We start from the raw sequence: 22,541 nt of genomic DNA, 5'->3' as shown, positions 1-22,541 counted from the left end.
ATATGAGTTTTATAATCTAATTTTAACGAATCAAAAGCAAAATGGTTTATCCGGAAGTTACGGACAACCGGAAGTTGCCTTGAAGTTTGTTTCCAAGAGCAACCTTTCAAAGTGGACGACGCCATAGGATTTACAACTTCACACTTTCAATCTTTTGCACTGCCTGTGGCAATATTTTGTCGTCCATAAAGTTAGCGTATGCAACAGTCACAGATTTAACTACATAAAAATGTTAGGAACAAAAGCTGCCACAACAATTGGACCAGAATCCTGGAGAAATTCCACATTGAAAGGAATAAAACTTTCTAACACTATTGTCAACAAAAGTGATAAATCATGTGATGTTGGAAGGTCCCTTGACCCTTTGCCTCATCTGCGAGACACAGTTTCTCAGTTGAGTAACGATGAAATTCACAGGTACACTCGTGAGGTTAGAGCCGTTGTTGCTAAGCTCAGGGAAAGTCTTCTAGAGACAAATGAGGAAATCAAGTCACTAACAAGGGGGAAAGAGGCTATCGAAAAAGCGCTTGAACATACCAGAAAAGATATCAGACTTAATAAAGACAGTCAGGAGGTCAGGATGTCAAGACCTCCAAGAGAAAAGGTAACACAAACCAGAACAGGAAAGTAATTGCCCTTCTTTTATATTACTTTATTAGGGGTCATGGTACTTTAATGTAGCTAGAGTTTATTCTACAAATGTAGCTTAGGGTAAGTGATAGGGATAGTTAAGTCAAGTTAGTTTAGCTCTTGAACTTTAAACTTGTTTACAAGACATGCTTCCAAGGTCAGTTTTGATATCTTTGCAGATATCTACATCGTACGACGATTCATCAACACATTGATGACTATATATACGTTGGCGCACCACAGACAGACACTTATTAAAGTACAACAATTTTATGAGTGCTATTATCAAAAATAATTGTGTGCAAAAATAAACACATTTACATGTACATATTTACAAACAGGGTATACATAGATATCTAAATGTACTGATTTTGGATCACTATTTTAAACTGATCCAAAGAGTTGATGCTGATGCTGTTTTGTGGAAGTGAATTCCACAGTACAACTGTGAATGGAAAAAAGCTGTACTTGAAGTAATCTGTTATGGTGCTGAATGATTGGCATTGTAGTGAATTGGTGAATCTGGTGTTTTTGACTGGCTGTGGTGAAAGGTAAAGGTTTGGAGCAACTGCTATAAGTTTGTGTGTGATTTTGTACATCATTGTTCCTCGATTGATGTTTATGCCAGTTTCAAGTGACTTCTATTTAAGATGGTCAATCATGGAAGGGACACTACTGGTGTTATGGTACCTGTTGGTTATGTAGCGTGCTGCCCTTCTTTGTACTTTTTCAATGTTGTTTTTTTGTTTTTGGGTGTGAGGAGACCAAACTGAAGAACAGTATTCTAGGTTTGATCGTACCATATAGATTTGTAAGCCAAACTTTTTGTTTCTTTCTGATAATTATTTTTAAGTTTCTTTTTAAAAAGCCAGAGATCTTATTTGCCTTAGCAGTGATGTTGTTATTATGGGTATCCAATGACATGTTGTTAGATAAGGTGATACCAAGATATTTTATATCTATTCAACATAGTTCCTGTATTTTTTTAAGATAAGATATTACAGAGATCCTCATGGATGAAAACTTAACCATGTACATGTAATTGATCGAGGAACTTTCACCCAGACATTTATATACCAAGTGTTTCGTGATCAAGATTATTTCATTCATCAATTTCATTGTAAGGGATTTTGAATAGACTGATATAGTGCTTAACTAACACGAGAGGATTGTACTTGATTTTCATATGATGAAGACATAATCTTTCAATCAGTTTAATTGAGGTCTGGAGCTGGCATGTCAGTAACTGCTAGTAGTCCTTTGTTCATTTATGTATCATTGTCATTTTGCTTAGTTTCTTTTGTTACCTTTTCTGACATCGGACTCAGACTTCTTTTAAACTGAGTTTTGCTGTGCGTATTGCTATGTGTTTCTTTATTCTATATTGGCTAGAGGTATAGGGGAGGGTTAAGATCTCACAAAACATGTTTAACCCCGCCACATTTTTGCGCCTGTCCCAAGTAAGGAGCCTCTGGCCTTTGTTAGTCTAGTATGTTTTTTAATTTGAGTTCATTTATATGTTTTGGAGTTTAGTGTGACGTCCATTTTCACTGAACTAGTTCACAATTTTATTTAGGGGCCAGCTGTGGACAACCTCGGGGTGAGGGATTTTCTCGCTGCATTGAAGACCCATTGGTGGCCTCGGCTGTTGTCTGCTCTTTGGTCGGGTTGTTGTCTCTTTGACATATTCCCCATTTCCATTCTCAATTTTATTTATTACATGATTTTAACCATAGCTGCTCTAAGTGTCCTTTTTATATGAATGTGCCCCTCTTTGGCATGAAATTATTCTCCGTTTTATCATTAAGGGTTAAATTTTGTACTTGTTATAAAAATGGGATGCAGATTACGTAGGTCAATTCAACCATGTGTTCTGACTTGTTAAACCTTTTTATTGTAATAATTTTTTAATCTAATTTCATTAGCATTTGCTGAAAATTAATTAAATAAAGCAGTTATTAAATCATCTAAACTTGATCAAACTTTTCTCCTGTCAGGTATGTCTACCTGTACAAGTGATAAATAACAACCATTAGCCTGCAGATATCCCTCAGGGCTTGAAAACAATAAAGTTTATAAGGAGGATCCCTTTTGGTTATAATACAATAATTAAGGTTAATATACATGTACAGATAGTAAAACAATTTGTAAGGGGTTCTGCCAAACCCTGTGTCTTGCCTACGATTGCTGCTGTCAGTGTAAAAGTGTAATGTTGATTTAAAAAGTGAGTCCATTTATCAGTAAAATACAATATGTTAAAAAAGATTCAAACTTTCTCTTTAGATGCTATTTCTTGGTCTTGAAGATTAGCTTCTGTCCAAGTTTCATAACAATCCATGAAGGTTTACAAACTTATCATGTAAAAAAAATTAAATCCCAGACTGTCAGTAAATGTTAACTGTAAAAAAGTTAATCTTTCAGAAAAATACTGAAAATGAAAATATACTTTCAAAAGTGTGCTTCAGACATTCTCTCTTTATCATAAAAAAGTTTCTTAAAATTCTATGACGGTTTGACAAAGTATTTGATGTGTAACAAACTTTAACCCCAGACTAGTATCTATTTGTTAAATGTAAAAAAAACTAAGTCCATGTATCAGTAAAATACAGAAAAATCAAAATAAATATTTTCAAAATTTTGCTCTGGATACTGTATTTTGGTCATAAACAAGCTTCTGTCCATATTTCATCAAATTCCATGTAGGTTTGACAAAGTTATTGATGTCCAAAAAACTTTAACCACAGACTGAACCTAAATGATGACACCACCACCGCTGCCAATGGAATCTAGGATCGCTTTGTCTTGCTTTCGCGATATTAATTTCGCAGGTTCGACAATTAGATATTAGATTGTACAGGAGAATAACTATACAACATTCACATACGTTTTGAAAACAATTTGACAAGATCAAAGCAATTTATGTATTTTGAAGATTTAAAGCTAGAATTTCCCTACTGTTAATATCTTTACTAATAAGTTATTGTTTTAATACAATATTATATGTAGAAGTAAGATTGAATAAACCTTGTAATATTTTAATACGACCGCAAAAAAATTTTGGGGTCGTATATTGCTATCATGAATCCCGCACATGGCAGATGCATTCAACTCCAGTCCTTATTGACTAGGATTGTCTGTTTTACCATCGAAGATTGATGATTCTCTCCAGGCACATCCATCTTCCTCCACCAATAAAAACTGACAGCCACGGAATAGCACAGTTGTGCTGAAAACGACATTTAACACCAATCGATCAATCAAATGGTGTGAATGTCAGCAATTTTAGGTCACTGCACAACTTTTAACAATAGAAACAACATATACTCATACTGTATTGTCAGCTATTAAAGCACAGACATGAAAAGCGTGAAACAATTCAAACATAAATACTAATGGCCTCATTTATAACAATTCAATTTACAAAAAAACAAATATAACAGACATGAAAAATTGAACTCTTTTTTTCAACACTTTTTATATTTTTTATTTGCTTTATCTTTTATTAAGAAAAAAAGGAATCTTATAAATTGATCAATACCTTACTACTTCATTAATTATTGAATTATACAATTATGGAATCCTTAGCTTTCTAGTTAGGACATATGTTGTCTTATTGACTGTCTACTTGATGCATGAAATTAACCATTCTAGATAATGGTTATGATTCCCTTGTTAGTATATATGTAGGACTCAAATCTATGGTGGGTTCCAGATCTATGGCAGATTCCTTATCTATGGTAAATATGACGTCATGCCATTCCCAATCTATGGCTGTTTTTTTAGAACCCTAATCTATGGCAGTGTTTTTTTATTTTCCTAACCTAAGGCAACTTTTTTTCAGTATCCTAATCTATTGCGGATTTCTAGATTTCAAATCAATGACAGATTTTCTGCAAAGGTCGGACCAGTCAGTATATATCTGACCAATGATCAATGATTTCGAGGTCGAAATGTCCAAAGGTAGCGAAAGAGCTGCTTTTAAGTAAAAACCAGTACATTGTAAAAGAAAAATAAAATATGACTATTACTAGGAAGCATATCCATAACCGTTTGTAAAATGAACACAGACTTTAGGGTTGAAATCATGTGCCCCGGAAGGATAAGTATTTTCTACTCTGTGCATGGTACCTGCATGCTTGACCCATTATTTAACCAACACAAAATGTAGTTTGAATTTTTAACAAATATCTATTTGACTTTGAGCGTTAGATAATTTAAATTGTGTTTGACTGATGACGATGTAAGTCCTGTCATGAACATTGACTCGCCTCCAACCCCTGACATTATAAAATAAAATCCTTATTTCTCCAACAGTACAGTTATTCGCATATTTATAGCGGGGAAAACATTAATATTATTAATATCTATAAGAAATCTATGACATATTTTTTTCTCTCCACTGAATCTCAAGAAAGATTATTTGCTATAACAGTCCAGGTAGTCACTGTTATATAGATGTCAAAATAATTTACGTTTTGTTACTTCTAATAGAAAATTTAAGAGATCATAGGGATACAAAACATTACATAAAACAGCAAAAAGCAAACCAAAATGCACAATAAAAGCTCGTACAATTAAGGGTGAGGGCAACACCAGCAACACGAGAAGAAGGCATCAAGGATAGAAACAACAACAATTCTGAATTAAGGTTGATTTAGATCCTTGCAAACTTACTTTTTGATCTTTTCCTTTTCCTTTTGTATAACAAAACCGTCGCTGTCAGCGGCAGCTTCAACGTTACATGACGTTATTTAATTGTGACGGAAAATTACGTACTATCCAAATCTGCCATAGATTTGGAGAAAACAAAAACCTGCCATAGATTTGTGATTTATTTGGCGTTTGTGACATCATTTTTACCATAGATTAGGAATTTGCCATAGATCTGGAACCCACCATAGATTTGAGTCCTACATATATACGCTTTATGAAAGTGTTTTTATATTTTTTATGTCTTATCTTGTAATATTAAGGTAAAGGGCAATACCTGATTATACCAGGGTAAAATTTATAATTTAAGATTTTTTCTGAATGAAAACTCAATCAAATAAACAAGTTTGAAGACCACATTTCAGGTTATGAATTGTTACTGGGAGATACGGTATGCCATAACCAGGGGTAATAACATATACATTGGTCACCTGGCCATGGTCTTCTGTCTTGTAGTACAACTATTGCTAAGGGAGTTATTTTTTGGCTGTTTGGAATGTATAAATATACCGACATTCCAGTTGGATTCAGAACATTTAATCCAATGCCATGTGTTTGAAGGGTGCAGATTTCTTTGCACAAGAAAGAACACTTGCTGCAACTTTTTGATGGGTCTTTGAGTTGATTGTCAAAAATTCTTGACCCCTTTTAACATATCCTCTTTTTCCTCAGTCAGTGCAAAATAACAGCCCGCCATCCTGGTTGAGTGATTTTACAGAACTTACTTGTTAAAAGTTTTGTTCTTCTAGACATACATGACATAAAGCAATTACAATCAATCAAACAATTTATACCCCTGTTTGTAAGAAAGAAAGTTGATAAAATTGGATGTGCATTAAATATTTAAATGGAAGAGTTCTAGTAAAGTTATTTCTCATTAAATTTGAATAACATTCACATTTTCCAGGGGTAATAGTTTGAAAAGCGTACACCTGTCCAAAATGGTGTGATTGTTTAAAAACATTTTAATAATGGACATGATGGAAATTCAATGATCTGTTTTTATTTTCATTTTCCATTACAAACGGTAATTACCGGCAGTCAAATTTCTCCTTTTGATTTCTAAACAATGAATTATGACATATATGTACATGTATGTTTCAGTTCAATGATGATTCCTGTATATTTTGGTCAAGCTAAACGCTTGATTACTTATGAATTAGAAAATGATCTTAATTATTAACAAGAGTTCTACCAATTTTATCCTAATTTGGATTTACTCAATGGAGATTAAAAATTAAACATGATCATGAACAATTATGCCCCTTGTCAGAGATGTCTCATCCCAGGACCATAGTTAAACAATTTTGAATGTAAAAAAGTCAATATTTGTGGTACAGGGAAAAGATAACACAATTTTCTTTATAATTCGTGAATCTGAAGAAAACCTTTAAATTTTATGGAAATTATTATAAATTCTGAGTTTCTATAAATTTAATTTTGAAATGTCTATCAGTTGGTATTTTGATCTCAAGAAAAAAAAATCCAATTATATAGATAACAATTTGTATAATGTTAGATTTTGAAAATCTCCAATTTAAAGAAATCATTGAACTTCTGTATTACTCTAAGCCTTATTAAATTAATACACGAGCAATATTATTGACAGAAATCATTTCAATATGGGCAAAAGTATTCAGTTCCATTAATTGATTTGGAAAATATAAAAGTAAATATTGGTAACATTAGAAATTGAATTTAGGTTAGAAAAAAGAGGATCTATTTAAGATTATTAATCTGTCAAATATTGTAGGATTCACAATTATGACCTCCATAATGTATGCTTATGTAAAATTATTTTTTTGGATGCAGTTAAAAATTAAGTTAAAGTTTAAATCTTTTTGATGTGTCTGAGCAGCATTGTTATATAATTTTTTTCCAAAGTTTCTAATCATTTCTTAAAAATAAAAAAAAGGTGTCTGCTTTTTTCTGACTGCCTGCATATATATTTTACTGAATTTTTGCTATGTTATTGCGAATAATGAATGACACACTTTTGAAAATTTTATGAATAAGTTAGTCAACCAGCATATATATCCTACATGGTACTTCAGGACACTCAAACTTAGGGACAACAGAATGTATCTGTGCTCCAGGTATTTGAATAATATCAAATTGGTCATTAGATTTTTATATGTTTTTTATTAGCTACATGTAACAATGTGTGTTCAGTAATTTGATATGAAAAAGTTAAAGGAGTTGTGTATTGAATACGGGTGTGACTATTTAAAAATTGACAAATTAAAATTTTTAATAGGAAGATGTGTTACATACAATGTAGCTCTGTTTCAGCCTGTGAATGACCAACACAGATATTTTTTATCAGATAACAGTTTGTTTCAACTAGCTACTGTGTGATAGAGATTTAATAGGCTTTAAATGGAACATATATATTTTGACTGGGTTCCAAAAAGTTAAAGTTGAGAAGGGTTCTTGTTGCTATTATTTTTGTTATTCTTTTTATGTGTTTATTGATAGTAGTTGGGTAATATTAAATATCTTATGTCATTTTTGTATGTAAGGGGAGATGTCAGAGTATTTTATTGCATTCATATGAGTTGTTGAACTTAGCAGGGGAATACTTATATGTTTGTAAACATTGAATCAAAACACTTGTTGAATAATTTTATTAAATTAGCAGTTTTATTTATTTGAACAAACTGTTTAAGTTGAGAAGAAAAATTCTTGACATAGGTTGTCATTGGAGTTAAGTCTTCCTGTATTTTTAGTATTTCTTGATTATTTATATATTATTATGTGAGTTTTGTAACCATATAATGTAAGTCAGAAATTATGTAAATGTTGTGCATTATCCCATCTCTAGACGTGTAGGCTTTGCCATATACAGTGTAACCTGCCTAATCCGACTCCTGAGTATTCAAACATCCTGCATTAACCCACACATTTATCTGGTCCCAAAATATGCATATTCTCGCAGAAAAACCTGAGTATTCCGACACCCTGCTTAATCCAACATTTTTTTCTGGTCCCCCAGTGTGTCGGATAACACAGGTTACACTGTATATAACAAATAGAGAGAAGTTTTGAGAAATGTGTGAAATATTCTATTCCAACAGTTTTAGCATATATACTGAAGGGTTAATTTTTATATTTTTATAATTTATTATTATACTAAAGTTTCTACAGACTATACATTGCAAACCTGGGTTGGGAGGGGGAATTAGTTCACATTTAATTTGGTTTTTTTTGCACTTTATTAGAAATTAAAAACCCAATGTTCACGGCACCCTTAAAGCTGAATATTTCATGTCAGTTGTTTTGTGGAAAAGCTGCAGTGGAAGATTAAAATAATACAATATTAGTAAGAAGTAGAATAAATGGACACAATAGCATAGCTTATTGCTATATATTACATGAAGAATATGGATTTTCAGTAACACTTGCACCCAATTATAAAACCAATACCGGTATATTATTTTATTGAACTTGTCTTTAAATCATTTCACAAGTATAACTGGTATTATGTAGAATGTTATATAGGACTTTTCTCCATTAATTAAAGAAATATTGAATTTTGACACCAAATATTTACTACCATTTTACCCCTAATTTAAATGGCTATACAACAAAGGTTTGGTTTCCTATTGATGAATGTACAAAGTTATTTTTATACATTACACTCTTTGCCTATTAAAGAGAAATTTTAAGTTACTTTAATTCAATACACATTCCATTCAAGTTCATCTGTAACTTTATACAAATGTACATTTAATATGATTCTGACATATATATTTTATAGTTGTATGTCAATTCAGATGTTTATTGCATTATAATACTGTGAACTTCTGATATATTTGCTGTCTCTAGGTGTAATACTGATGATATTTTAAACTTTACAAAAAACATAGAGGTTTTGTAAACTATCACTTAGTCAATTCTGAACCTTTTAGTTCTGTGCTTGCCAGAAAATTGTCTCGTCATCACACTGCAAATGCAATAGTCTGGTCACTGAGTTGTTATGTCCTGTCTTACAGCTGAAATGAAGTAGCTTGACAATGATTATTTTAACAGCTTTAAATGAACATCTTTAACCTGAAAATGAGGTTTAATTTTGAAGCATCATTTATTATTGACACATATCTATAACCACATCATTTCTGGTTTTTTTTCAGGGACATGATGGTGCAGATGATTTATTAAATGCAGAAAAAGCACATTTGATCAACTGTAAAAAGGCATTAGAAGCTCAGCTCAGATCTGTTCAGCAACAATTATTAGTAAGTAAACAAATACAGTCAAAGTAAACCTTATAAAGGTCACCTCTATAAAGCATTCACCTGTGGTGTCAGGTCAATCTCTTGTCTCCCTGTAATACCTATGCATTTTGAACCTAAATTCAAAGGTCACCTTTTCTTACAAGGTCAGCTTTACTTGGCCTTTATGTACAGGTTTTAATTTACCTAAATTTTTAGGTAAATTATTTCTCCAGTTGAAAAAAAGTTACAAACTTTGTTTTCAATTTTTTGGAAAGGAAAACTACTGCTACTAAGGACAAACAGCTGTCCCTGTCTAAAAAAAGAAAGTGGCATGAACATGGTATCTTAAATGTATGCAAATGACAGTTGTGCAGGATCTGAAAATAATTTTGACTTCTTAAATTTTTTGTCGCACATTCATGGTAAAAAGGGAATTGCAAAATATGCCATTATGGAATGAAAATTCTTAACAGACTCATTTAAAGTACATTAGAACATGCTTCTTCCATAATGTTTGCACAGACAGGGATACAGTCTGCCTTACTTAAGAGTTGTTCCCTTTTGGCAAAAAATTGGAAAGTTGAAAATAAAAAAATGGAGTATTGTTGCAAAGTTTTATATACCATATTGATTCTAATAAAATAAATAAGCTATACAAAACTTCCTACTCATGGCTTATCTTTATCATACCTTTTTGTTGTCTCTTGACAATCTTACCAAAATAGTTATTCTAATGAGCTATACTTCGTCTTACAGATTACTAATTTAATGGCATTCAGTTTTCACACAATTGGCTAAATCATAGTTTTAATACAAATTGCATAGCAAAATGTAGTGAAATGAGAGAATAACTTGATGTCCAACATGTTCTTTCATGTAACAATGACCATCTTAATGTGAAGTTTCTGTAAGCTGTTTGGAAGTTAAACATGACAGTCTGTAGGATCAACGAAGATAACAGTAACAATACTCTTATCTTTATGCCATACCTCTCTAGAAATAAGGTGACTAGATTTGATCAGATGTAAAGCACTTATTAATGTAACTCTCATCATGATACCTCTTTTTGGATTTAATAGTAAGCTATACAGATCTTCTTAATTACTCTCATCATATAAGACCTCTCTTTAAAACTTTCATGAGCTGTTTGTGGATTTAATACACAGTAAGCTATACAGATCTTCTTAATTACTCTCATTGTATAAGACCTCTTTTTAAACCTTTTATGAGCTATTTGTGGATTTTTAAAATACACAGTAAGCTTTACAGATCTTCTTAATTACACTCATCGTATAAGACCTTTCTTTTGACCTTTCATGAGCTGTTTGTGGATTTGATAAGCTATACAGATTTTCTTATTTACTCTCCTCATTTAATACCTGTCTCTTGACCTTTCATTAGGTTTCAATTAGAGGATTTGATTTTTGTGTGGCCTGCGACGAAAGTCGCAGAATGCGAGACATAGGTACATGTATTACTATACGGTGGCAGCTTAAACTATTTGTATAAAGCTTTATATTTCAGAAGGTCGAACACTTGGATGCTTCATATCTTGTATGCAGATACCTTATGTTATGAAGTTTCTGTCTGTCATATGTCCAATGTCCTTGACCTCATTTTCATGGTTCAGTGACTGCTTAAAAAAATAGTTTTTTTGTCATGTGAATTTCTCACTTATTATGAGTAATTGGATAACTATATTTGATAAATGGGTTCCTTGCAATGTCTACATGTCCGTCAGACAGGGTTCACCTGACCTCGACCTCATTTCATGGATCAGTGATCAAGATTAAAGTTACATGATAAGGTCCATTTCTCAAATACTAAAAGCAGTAGGTCAACTATATGTGATGTATGGAATGACTGTAATGGGTACATGTCAGCCTGACAGGTTTCATCTGACCTTGACCTCATTTTCATGGTTCATTGGTCAGTGTTAAGTTTTTCTTGGGTTTTGGTCTGTTTTTCAAGTACTATAAGCAATAGGTCAACTATAATTTGGTGTATGGAATGATTGTAAGGTGTATATGTCTATCTGGCAGGTATCATCTGACCTTGACCTCATTTTCATGGTTCATTGGTCAATGTTCAGTTTATTTTGTGTATAAAAAATTGTAAGGTGTATATTTCTGTCTGACAGCATTTATCTGACCTGAGTTTCTGTGATGCTTTTATCTTTAAGACTTTAACATAAAATCAATGGTCAGTAAAGCAGGTGAGACATTTCAGCATGTGCACTCTTGTTAAAAACATACAAAACTTCTTATTTACTCTCATCACATAATACCTTTCTTTTGACATGTAACTAATAGATTATTACAGGAAATGTTTATCTAAGGTAAGTCACTATTTCATGGTAGAAAAGAGTTACAAAACGAAACAAGGAAAGTGAGAGTTATCTCCCATCCCTATATCATAATGCTATCTTAGTGTCAATAAAGGATATTGTTGATATGATTATTCTGTCAATACTATAAGTTTAGTAAACATGATCTATTCAGTAGAAAATAAGTGTATCTCTGGACCAGTGATTTCATTATACAGTAAAATGTCAAAGTATATGGAACCAAAATAAATGGTACACTCAGAAATAATCACCTTCAATGTCTCTTAGATTTAATTTTTTTTTAAAGATGATAACGCCATATGACATCCATATTAGGATTATTTCACATTTCTAAGGAAGTAATAAAATTAAATATTTTGTGTGGGAAGAAAAATAAGAAAGAAATAAGATTGTGTATTAAACTTTGTGTACCTGTATCTGCTTGTTGTTCAATCATTATTAAAATTTCAATTTTATTTTTTAGGTATTAGATGCTGCCAGAAAACGTTTATTTGCTGTCTTACAAGAAAGATCCCGTGTTCTTGACCTCCTTAACCACTCATTGTCCTCCATCACAAATGTCAACAGTGCGATGTCCAACATGTCCAGCTCAGGTATGCGTCGTAGTAAGAGTGTCCAAGATGGCAGATATTCACGCATGAATTATTCAAATTTACCTGATCCTTTGGGTCCATTCACTCCTGAAGCAGATCAGGCATTGGCTGATGCTGACGATGCAAGGGCTAGATCTGCATACCTTAGACGGGAACTGAGGGAAGCCATTGATAGAACTGATAAATTACAGAAAGCTGCACACAAGTCTGTAAACGATGGATTGACACAGAAGTTATCAGAGACTGTTACACTCAAGGTACATCACTATTAAACATGCTAAACTATTAGGTAATTTTGTCAAATGAAGTGATAGGTTAACAATTAACATATCATATTTTGCAGCATATATTATGACATACATGCTTTCTGAAGATTGTATGTTGCCCTCTTCATGTTTTTTATGTCAGAGCTTATTTGTTTGGTTGCTGTTACATTGATGAATTGTATTCCTTTTATTCATATTTGATATTGTATCAAAGTTGGCAACGGTAAAAAGGATCACATGAGTTAATTGGCTGGTTTTGATAGGAAGAGTTTTTCGTAGCCAAGTAATTGTTTCATAGTAAAAAACCCTCATGACTGCAATTGTTCTCATAAATGTACATGTAGTAATTTTGTAGTGAATTATATTCATTATAAATCCTTCAACAAAGTACTTTAAAAACTTGATTATCCAAAATAAATAACCACCAGCCGAATATTACATCATAACTTTGATAACCATTATAAGTGTTATTTATGATAAGGTGCTTTTCCATCACAAATAATAACTGCACAATATTATATAACTGCAATTGAGACATAATTATGACACATAAAATTAATGAGATGTGTAATGATTTCCAATGAAACAACTCTCCATAAAGACCAAAGGACAAAGTTGTGAACAATAAAAGGTCAACAGTACAGCCTTCAACATTAGTAAAACCAATACCTTACAGTAAGCTATAAAAGGCCCTGGTATGATAAAATGTGAAATAATTCAAAGGAGAATATATCCATTTTGTTAATTTTATATATTAAATGGTTGTTTATATACAAAACATGCATTTTCATCGCGTTGATCAGTCATTAAATCATTAAAAAAAAATTTAAAAGGCTATGGCTGAGTGAAAAAGATTTAGTTTTTCATTTGAAATTACTCGTAATTATCAGTAAATTTAATTTTGGATAAAGATATAAAATACTGCAATTATGTTTATATATGCCTTGAATAATGGTTTTTAACAAGTCTGTATGTTCTCATTTTAATTTCACCATGGCAGCTCCTTCCTTTTTTGTTTGATCTTCTTATTTATGGATAAGTTTGATAGTCAAAAAAATTAAAATGGGATAACTTTTTTTTGCAAGAGGACTTGTTGAAATAGCTTGTGTAATTTCTTGTCCCCATGTTAGCACCTACATTTTATGTCAGATCCACTTCAAATTTATATAGAAAGGTTCAAACTCATTTAAACCACACAAGATTTCAGTAATAAGAAAAATCATAAATGGGGAACCTTTTTTGGTGAGGGGAACTTACAAAAGTAACCCCATTTTATTATCTGTGTGATCTGTTTATCGTTTGATTTAAAAGTTTTGCTGTACAATTAAAAAGTTATTGCATGAATTTAAATACACATATATAATTTTTCACTTGCATTTTTATGCAAAATGATATACTACTCAGGACATTATTGTCCAGTATTCTTTACAATCATATAAGATAAATATTGGTAATGAATAATTAGAAGTCTTGAAGTTTTATGACAGAAATCAGAGATTTAAATTTAAATCAAATTTATTGAATAAATTGTAAAATTTTAAATATCTGTTTCCTATTAATGCTATATTAATATTGCAGCAACATCTTGGTGTGAGCTTTGGAGAGAACCGTCATGGTATGCACAGAGCACAGAGATGGTATGATGCCACAGATAAGGCCAGGAGTTATACACTGGTAGGTGTTATAATAAACTTCAGTCATATTTTTTGTACCAAACCAACTGTTTTTGGAAAATTGAAATTTCCTTAAAAAGGAAAATAGCATTATATAAAATTGGTGTATTAGAAGCACTTTTCTGGATTAACCTTCATCACTTGGAACATTCAAATCCAAAAATGTGAAAGCTGAGGATGATTAAATACTTGAAAGTTTAAGGATCTATACATGCTATATGACCAAAAGGGGTCTAATAAGAATAGTCAAATCCACCTTAGTTCAACTGTGATTGTTTCTTATCTCAATAGTTTCAAATTTTTTTTTATTGAGAATTTTTTAAAGAAAGGCATTTTATTTCATGTCAGTACCTAGGCATTTTGCAATTGACCCTATGGACAAAAAAGTATAAAGATTTGAAGAAAACATCACGAGGAAAGACATGTCTGCTTGATTGTAGGTTTACTGACCTTTTCAACTTGTCTACTTTTTGTTAATTTAATTCAAAATGAAAAATGATTCATAATGAGGTGATTGATACTTTGGAATCTAAATTCATTATTGTTGGGCATGGACTGTTTGAAAACCTGCAGTCCTAAACATTATTCTCATTTTTTGAAAGCTGTAATAAAAATTAAACAGCAAATATATTTCCCAATATTTTACATATATTTTGAGTTTCAAACTAAGGCTTTGATCATAAAAATATAATTTTGAAACAATTGCACTTAATACAATATTCTTTAATTTGCTGAATCTATATGTAACAAGGAATGTTTTTTTTTTAATCAACAGGAAAATAAACTCTTGATGAATATAATAAAGGTTCTTACATTATAACTATATTCTAATTTGTTAATTGTTCTGTTTTATTTATATGTTGTTAATGTTTGTAAGAATCAGGTGGTATTTGCTATAATGTTGAAAGAATGATAAAGTTTATTGAATTGAATTAAATAATGTTTTGTTTTGTATTTTATTTAAGTAGTATTTAAACAATATATAAAACAATATTTACTACTTTTGAATGTGATTTTTTTTTTGTTTAAAGTTTTGTCCACTATGTTTCAGTAACTTCCTGATTCTTACAAATATATTTCATGCTGTTTATGTTACATCATTTTTTTTTTCATTTGTAATATTAGCTGTTATAACATCATTAATATACTGTTTCGAAAATATGAACATTCATAGGTTGTCAAATTTTTTGAGCATTGTCTGTCTGATCAATTTTCCATTGATTTGATCAGTTCTTACTTTGATAGCAGAATCTCAAAACATATTATTATACGCCCGTCAATTTTTGACGGGACGTATTATGGTATACAAATGTCCGGTGTCCCTCTGTCTGTCCAGCGTAAACATGTCGCACCGTAACTTGAGAATGACTTATCCAAATTTCATGAAACTTAACATAGTTGTTTCTTATGATGGTCAAACGATCTGTATACTTTTTGGTGAAAATAAGATTAAAACTTTTTGAGTTACGGGACTTAGTAACTAAAACAGGTGTGTGTTTTTTTTCACATGTCGCGCCGTATCTCAAAAAAAATTTATGATTATTGCTTAAAACTTTACACACTTCTTAGTTATATTAATCTTAAAATCTGTATACTTTTTGGTGATGATTCAAAATTTTATTTTAGAGATATTGAGTATTTTGTTAAAAAAGGGGGAGGAGTTTTTCACATGTCGCGCCGTATCTCAAAAACAGTTTATGATTATTGCTTAAAACTTTACACACTTCTTAGTTATATTAACCTTAAGATCTGTATACTTTTTGGTGATTATTCAAAATTTTATTTTTGAGATATTGATTTTTTTTTGTAAAAGGGGGGTTTTCACATGTCGCGCCGTATCTCAAAAACGATTTATGATTATTGCTTAAAATTTTACACACTTCTTAGTTATATTAATCTAAAGATCTGTATACTTTTTGGTTTTGATTCAAAATTTAATTTTGAGATATTGAGTTTTTTGTAAAAAAAAAGAGGGTTTTCGTATGTCAGAAACTATTTATGCTTATTGCATAAAAATTCACACACAAGAAGACGGGCGTATCATGCGCTCATGGCACAGCTGTTTATTTACATCTGGAAAATTTGCAGCTGTGGAAAAAAATAATTCATCAATAACTATGTTAATGTTATACTGTTATAAAACTTTTTCTAGTAAGTATGCAATGTCTGATTGATAAATGATCATGTTTAAGGCCTACATTGTAGTGGTTTACATTAACAATATCTGACCACCAGGTATTATCATAGATTTTTGTGAAACAGACAAAACATTTTCCCGCAGATGTTTTATGTTTCCATCTAGTTGCTGTTATCATTATCATTTTGTTGTGCTTACTATATCATGAGACTGTTTAAAAAGTTTTCACAATTATATCATTCTATTATATAGGGTCCAGTTGCTAGTTCAGACTTATCAACAAGAGAGAGATTAGACCGTCCAATGGTCAGAGTATTCCAGAGACATCCTGGCACACAGCTACCAGAAGCACAGGAAATAATAAGGGTAAGCGTGCATGTGTAAATTTATCATCCTGGTACACAGCTACCGATTGGTATAAGTAGTTCATATACAGTGATGATACTAGACTGTCAACACTCAGGTTGTGAGTTTGAACCCTGCTTGTGGCAAGGTGCGTTTTGACTCAAATCTTGAATGCCTATGATTGCCAGTTTTCCTGTTGAATGTTGTGGTTCTGCTAGGGTACTCTGGCTTCCTATACCAATAAAAATTGGTGACCATGATATAGCCAAGCGTACTGAAAGTGGCAAATAAACACCAACAATCAATTCCTACAGGTACAGTTACTTTTGTTCAAAATGCTGGTTCTTTGTTATAAGACTTGCATCTCCTTTATTAGCTTGTCATAGTTATTTACAGCTACTATTGTGCCAGTTCTATGATTTAGTCAGTAATTTTTACACAGATTGCATTTACTTATTTACTTATTATATGCCATGAACAAGTATGTCAGTACTTTTGTTTATGTTTTCAGGGAGGTGATGGATTGCTACAGTCACTCACAGCTACCAGTAGAAATATTGGTCTCCTTAGACTAACACAGCTGAAATTGCGTAACGATATAAAGAGTAAGAGTGCAGCTGCTGGAATTGACGGAAGTATTATTAGAATGCGACGAAGCAAAAGTAACCATAGATGGACACTTGGAGAGGCATTCTAGTGCAACAACTGTTACATTTTGTTATAGAATTTTTTTAAATGCTAAATATTTGCTTCAAATATTATAAACACTATTTTTTATGCATGATGCGTTTGTTGTTATGAAATCAAAATTTTAGTAATTGTTATTTTTTAAATGATTCCGTCCAAGTCCTATTTATGATATACTGTAAGTTTATTATTATTCGGAGTCTATTAAATTTCATGGATAATATTGGTATGGTTAAACCATGAATCTAATTGTTCAACAAAATACAAAAACCTTATAAGGCTTTTATGTTGAGTGTATATTTCAAAGCCACCTAATGTAATATCCATGAAAATACAATTTTTTCACCATTCACTAAAATTGGTACCCAGAAAATAAAATGAATTCACAGTATAGGGACAGGTATTTTAGTTTATAAATGTGTATTTGAAGACATTTAATATTTAAAGAGTTTTGTTAAATGTTTGTTAATAAGAGCACAGTTTGAATTTTTTACCACAATATTTCATTAAAACTTACAATGTTCATTTTTTTTTTTAATCTCTTAAAGTATGTGTAATGAAAATGCTAAATACACACAATATGATAACTGTTTGTTTGTTTCAAAAAGGGTGAAGATTATGTTGACATGAATTTTAACACAGGGATCAGGGACTTTAGTATGAAGTATTATTTTTCTATCATTTGAAGCATGATAACATATAGCACTTCATCACATCAATATTTTTCATCTTATAAAACCATTTTGCTCAAAAGTTCACGCTGTTAGTCTTAAAGTAAAGTTTTTGTCACATGTTGGAATTTTTTTGCTTATATTAGATTTTATTATCTGTATTATGTATTTTGTATGATAAAGTTGTATTATAATGAACATTATAAATTATTGATAAGTGTTTGCAGTATACCATTCCAGTCTTTAGAGAAGAAATTGTGGTAAATTTTACAGTTTTAGTGTAAAATGTTGGATTAATGAAAAATGTGAGACAATAATACAAATACATGTATGGTTAATCCAATATTCCAAAATGTGACAGAAAAAATATAGTTTGTTGTTTATTGTTGCTGTGATAATATGTATATTTGTTACAGTATTTTATTTGTTTTGTTATTTGTTAGTATTTTACATGTTTTACGTAGATAAACTGCTGATTATTTTTTGTAATTAGCTCACTTAAGAACAGTATTCCTGCAAGAAAATAAAACCATCTGAGTGTCAGCTGTGGTCTGTTTTACATTCTTTATTGTAATATTTTTTGGCTGTCTGTGATATTTTTTCTTTTTTAAATCTGTTGTGCAGTCATTTTGTGTCATGGTTTATATCAGCACACCTTAGAACAGTATTTTTTTACTGTTGAGCAGTCATAGTGTGTCATGGTTTAAACAACACACTAGAACAGTATCGATATTCTGTTAAGCAGTCAGATTGTGTCATGGTTTATATTAGCCACCTTAGAACAGTATTTATCTTTTGTTTTCAATTGTATTGTGTCATGGTTTTTATCAGCACACCTTAAAACAGTATTTATCTTTTGTTTTCAATTGTATTGGGTCATGGTTTATATCAGCACACCTTAGAACAGAAATTATCTTCTTTTGAGCAATCATGTTGTGTCATGGTTTAAAACAACACACCTTAGAACAGTATTATTCAAATGACTCTACCGGTACATTAAAAATTCCACTTCAGCATTAGTTATAGATTTCCAATTTTTTCTACAAACCTAACAAATTATTAAAGCTTTTTTAAATATTTACAGGCATTATATATATATGTTCATATTGAAACAAACATTGCTTTAGTACATATGATCAGCTTTATACACGCTTTGAATACATAATATTATAAATATGCACCTTTTACATTTAATTGTTATTTATTTATAACAAAACAAACTATTTTGAATTACAAGATTCATATTGTTTTGACACCTTATTATCAGTAAAAATTAAAACCATGAAAAATCAAATATGTCCCCAAAATTAAATATTGTTCAAACCACAAATTTTAAAATAATCTGAAATTTAACCTATTAATATCTCATATTACTTTTTTATATCAAAGTTTTTTACTTGTTTATTTTTTTTCGAATAAAGGAGAGAGATAATAACAGCTTAAGTTTTATAAGTAACTGGAGTAGATTAAGAGGGAATTTTGGGACAGTTGTTAGTAACTGGTGTAGATTTAAAGGGGATTTGAGAGACAGTTGTAAGGTACTGAGGAAGATTTATAGGGGATTTGAGGGATATACCCTCAAAATGAGTTTGAATTAAAACATTGTTTTCAATAAAATATGCAAATTCTGAATTGGTTCCCATAAATTGATGTGCTGTATACATCTTTCAAATGCATCAATGAACTTTGATATTGACCGTTTGTTATAAGATAACAGATTTGTGATCTGCTCAAATCCTCTTATTGAACAAAATGTTGGTTATGAATGTTATAACATCGAGGATCAGTTTTGGGAAGTTATAAGGACTTTATATCTCTCCTCATTGATAAGCAAAAGTTAAATTGTAACATGAAGATTTAAACAGGGTAGATTAATTAATAACTGCAGCCTTTCGTCTTGCCTAATTGGAATGCTTGATTTTAACAAATGGTTCCATAATGATCAATATTAATCTAGTTACCTATAAAGTATATCAGATATTTATATACCAATCACATTGATTTTAATATTGGAAAAAAATTATTGAGAAGTTTGAAAATATATATTTTATTATTCTTGTATTTCCCCCAGTGAACCCACTTAGAATCTCAGAAATAATCAAAAGAAATACATATTTACATGTAGATTAAAGAAACAGTATTTTTGTCAGTATATGAAAAGTTATACTGGGCATTGTTTATTTAGTAGCGAAGACATGTACAGTTTTTAAGGCTCAGTATATAATGTTCAACTGTAGGTTCTGAAACAAGTCTGTTTTTATGTTTCATTTTATATTACATATCCAGTCTATAGAAATATGTCTTCATACAAAGATTGGTGGTGAAGGAAAAGATTCAAATTGTAAAAAATGCAAAAAACAACTGAAATTGCAAAACAAACATATTGTTGACAAGTAAGATAATTTTATGCATAGATGTTGGCAAACTCATAAAAGTGTCTGGATTTGAAGAATTAGCATCAAGTTTCAATTTATTTCAATCTTATGCAGAATACTTTGAATTAGTAATTAGGTGACATGTATAAAACAGAAGAAGTCAACTATTAGTTCTTTACCAAATTAGACCTGAACTGTTGAGTATTTTGATAGCCTAATCCTGAACATTATACCATTGTTTCAGAACCTACAGTCCATTGCTAGATGTTGATCAGTATTAGTTTGTCTTTCATTGTCTTGTATGTTCACCAGATCTGTTGTTTGAGATAGATATTTTATGCACACAAATATTGTTATCATGAGTGCTAATAAAAAATAAAGCATCAACCACTGTTTTAATAGTGTTATAGTTTTTTTATACCCCACGCAACGAGTTGCGGAGGGTATAATGTTTTTGACCCGTCCGTTTGTCCGTCCGTCTGTCCGTCCATCTGTCTGTCCGTCTGTCTGTCTGTCCGTCCGTCAGTCCGTCAGTCCTGTTTCTTGTCATCGCAACTCCTCTCAAACCACACAACAGAATTTCACGAAACCTTTTTAGATAATAAGGACATACTATGTAGTTGTGCATATCGACAGGAAATTACGATTCAATTTTTTTTCCAAGAGTTACTCCCCTTTGAACTTATTTGCCCAATATACTACTGCAACCTTTTGTCATCGAAACTCCTTTCAAAGCACACAATAGAATTTCATGAAACCTTTTCAGATAATAAGGACATACTACGTAGATGTGCATATCGACAGGAAATTACGATTCAATTTTTTTTCTAGGAGTTACGCCCCTTTGAACTTATTTGCTTCAATATACCTCTGCAACAGTTTGTCATCGCAACTCCTCTCAAAGCACACAATAGAATTTCATGAAACTTTGTAGATAATAAGGACATACAAGGTAGATGTGCATATCGACAGGAAATTATGATTCAATTTTTTTTCTAGGAGTTACGCCCCTTTGAACTTATTTACTTTAATGTACTACTGCAACAGTTTGTCATCTCAACTCCTCTGAAACCACACAACAAAATTTCATGAAACTTTGTAGATAATAAGGACATACTACGTAGATGTACATATCGACAGGAAATTACGATTCAATTTTTTTTTCAGGAGTTACGCCCCTTTGAACTTATTTGCCCAATATAGTACTGCAACCTTTTGTCATCCCAACTCCTCTCAAAGCACACAATAGAATTTCATGAAACCTTTTCAGATAATAAGGACATACTACGTAGATGTGCATATCGACAGGAATTTACGATTCAATTTTTTTTTCTAAGAGTTACGCCCCTTTGAACTTATTTGCTTCAATATACCTCTGCAACAGTTTGTCATCGCAACTCCTCTGAAACCACACAACAGAATTTCATGAAACTTTGTAGATAATAAGGACATACTAGGTAGATGTGCATATCGACAGGAAATTATGATTCAATTTTTTTTCTAAGAGTTACGCCCCTTTGAACTTATTTGCTTCAATATAACTCTGCAACAGTTTGTCATCTCAACTCCTCTGAAACCACACAACAGAATTTCATGAAACTTTGTAGATAATAAGGACATACTATGTAGATGTGCATATGGACAGGAAATTATGATTCAATTTTTTTTTCTTACAGTTATTTTATTTCTCCAGTGACAATGTGGGGACGTGGGGTATGTGAGCGCGCTCACTAAGGTTCTTTAATTTTGCCTGTTTTCACACAGCCGATAGATATTTTGCTCTTGGCTTCAATATTGTACATCTGCAGGCACTTTTGAAAAATGCTTTATTTTCATTGCAACTAAATCTGCAGAACCTTAATTTTATTTTTGTAGCACTTTCAGATCTTG

General features: G+C 31.3%; 1 protein-coding gene across 1 annotated transcript; it reads left to right on the top strand.

Annotated features, from left to right (window-relative positions):
• The first annotated feature begins 71 nt into the window (after positions 1–71).
• LOC127729235 (coiled-coil domain-containing protein 105-like) lies at positions 72–21,046 on the top strand. The gene is made up of 6 exons (XM_052236977.1): positions 72–604; positions 9,474–9,578; positions 12,368–12,754; positions 14,342–14,437; positions 16,826–16,939; positions 17,430–21,046. Exons 1-6 carry the CDS (start codon positions 230–232, stop codon positions 17,613–17,615), a joined length of 1,263 nt encoding a protein of 420 aa, XP_052092937.1. The 5' UTR covers positions 72–229; the 3' UTR covers positions 17,616–21,046.
• The last annotated feature ends 1,495 nt before the right edge of the window (positions 21,047–22,541 follow it).

Source organism: Mytilus californianus, unplaced genomic scaffold (assembly GCF_021869535.1).
Source record: "Mytilus californianus isolate M0D057914Y unplaced genomic scaffold, xbMytCali1.0.p SCAF_2, whole genome shotgun sequence".
Classification (NCBI taxonomy): domain Eukaryota; kingdom Metazoa; phylum Mollusca; class Bivalvia; order Mytilida; family Mytilidae; genus Mytilus; species Mytilus californianus.
This window is presented reverse-complemented; position numbering and strand designations above follow the sequence as displayed.

Excerpts from the sequence above, each read along its gene's own strand:
- LOC127729235 (XM_052236977.1), top strand. The coding sequence starts at position 230 with ATGTTAGGAACAAAAGCTGCCACAACAATTGGACCAGAATCCTGGAGA. Across the intron at positions 9,579-12,367 it reads CTGTTCAGCAACAATTATTA|GTATTAGATGCTGCCAGAAA; the intron begins GTAAGTAAACAA and ends TTTATTTTTTAG. Across the intron at positions 12,755-14,341 it reads CAGAGACTGTTACACTCAAG|CAACATCTTGGTGTGAGCTT; the intron begins GTACATCACTAT and ends TTAATATTGCAG.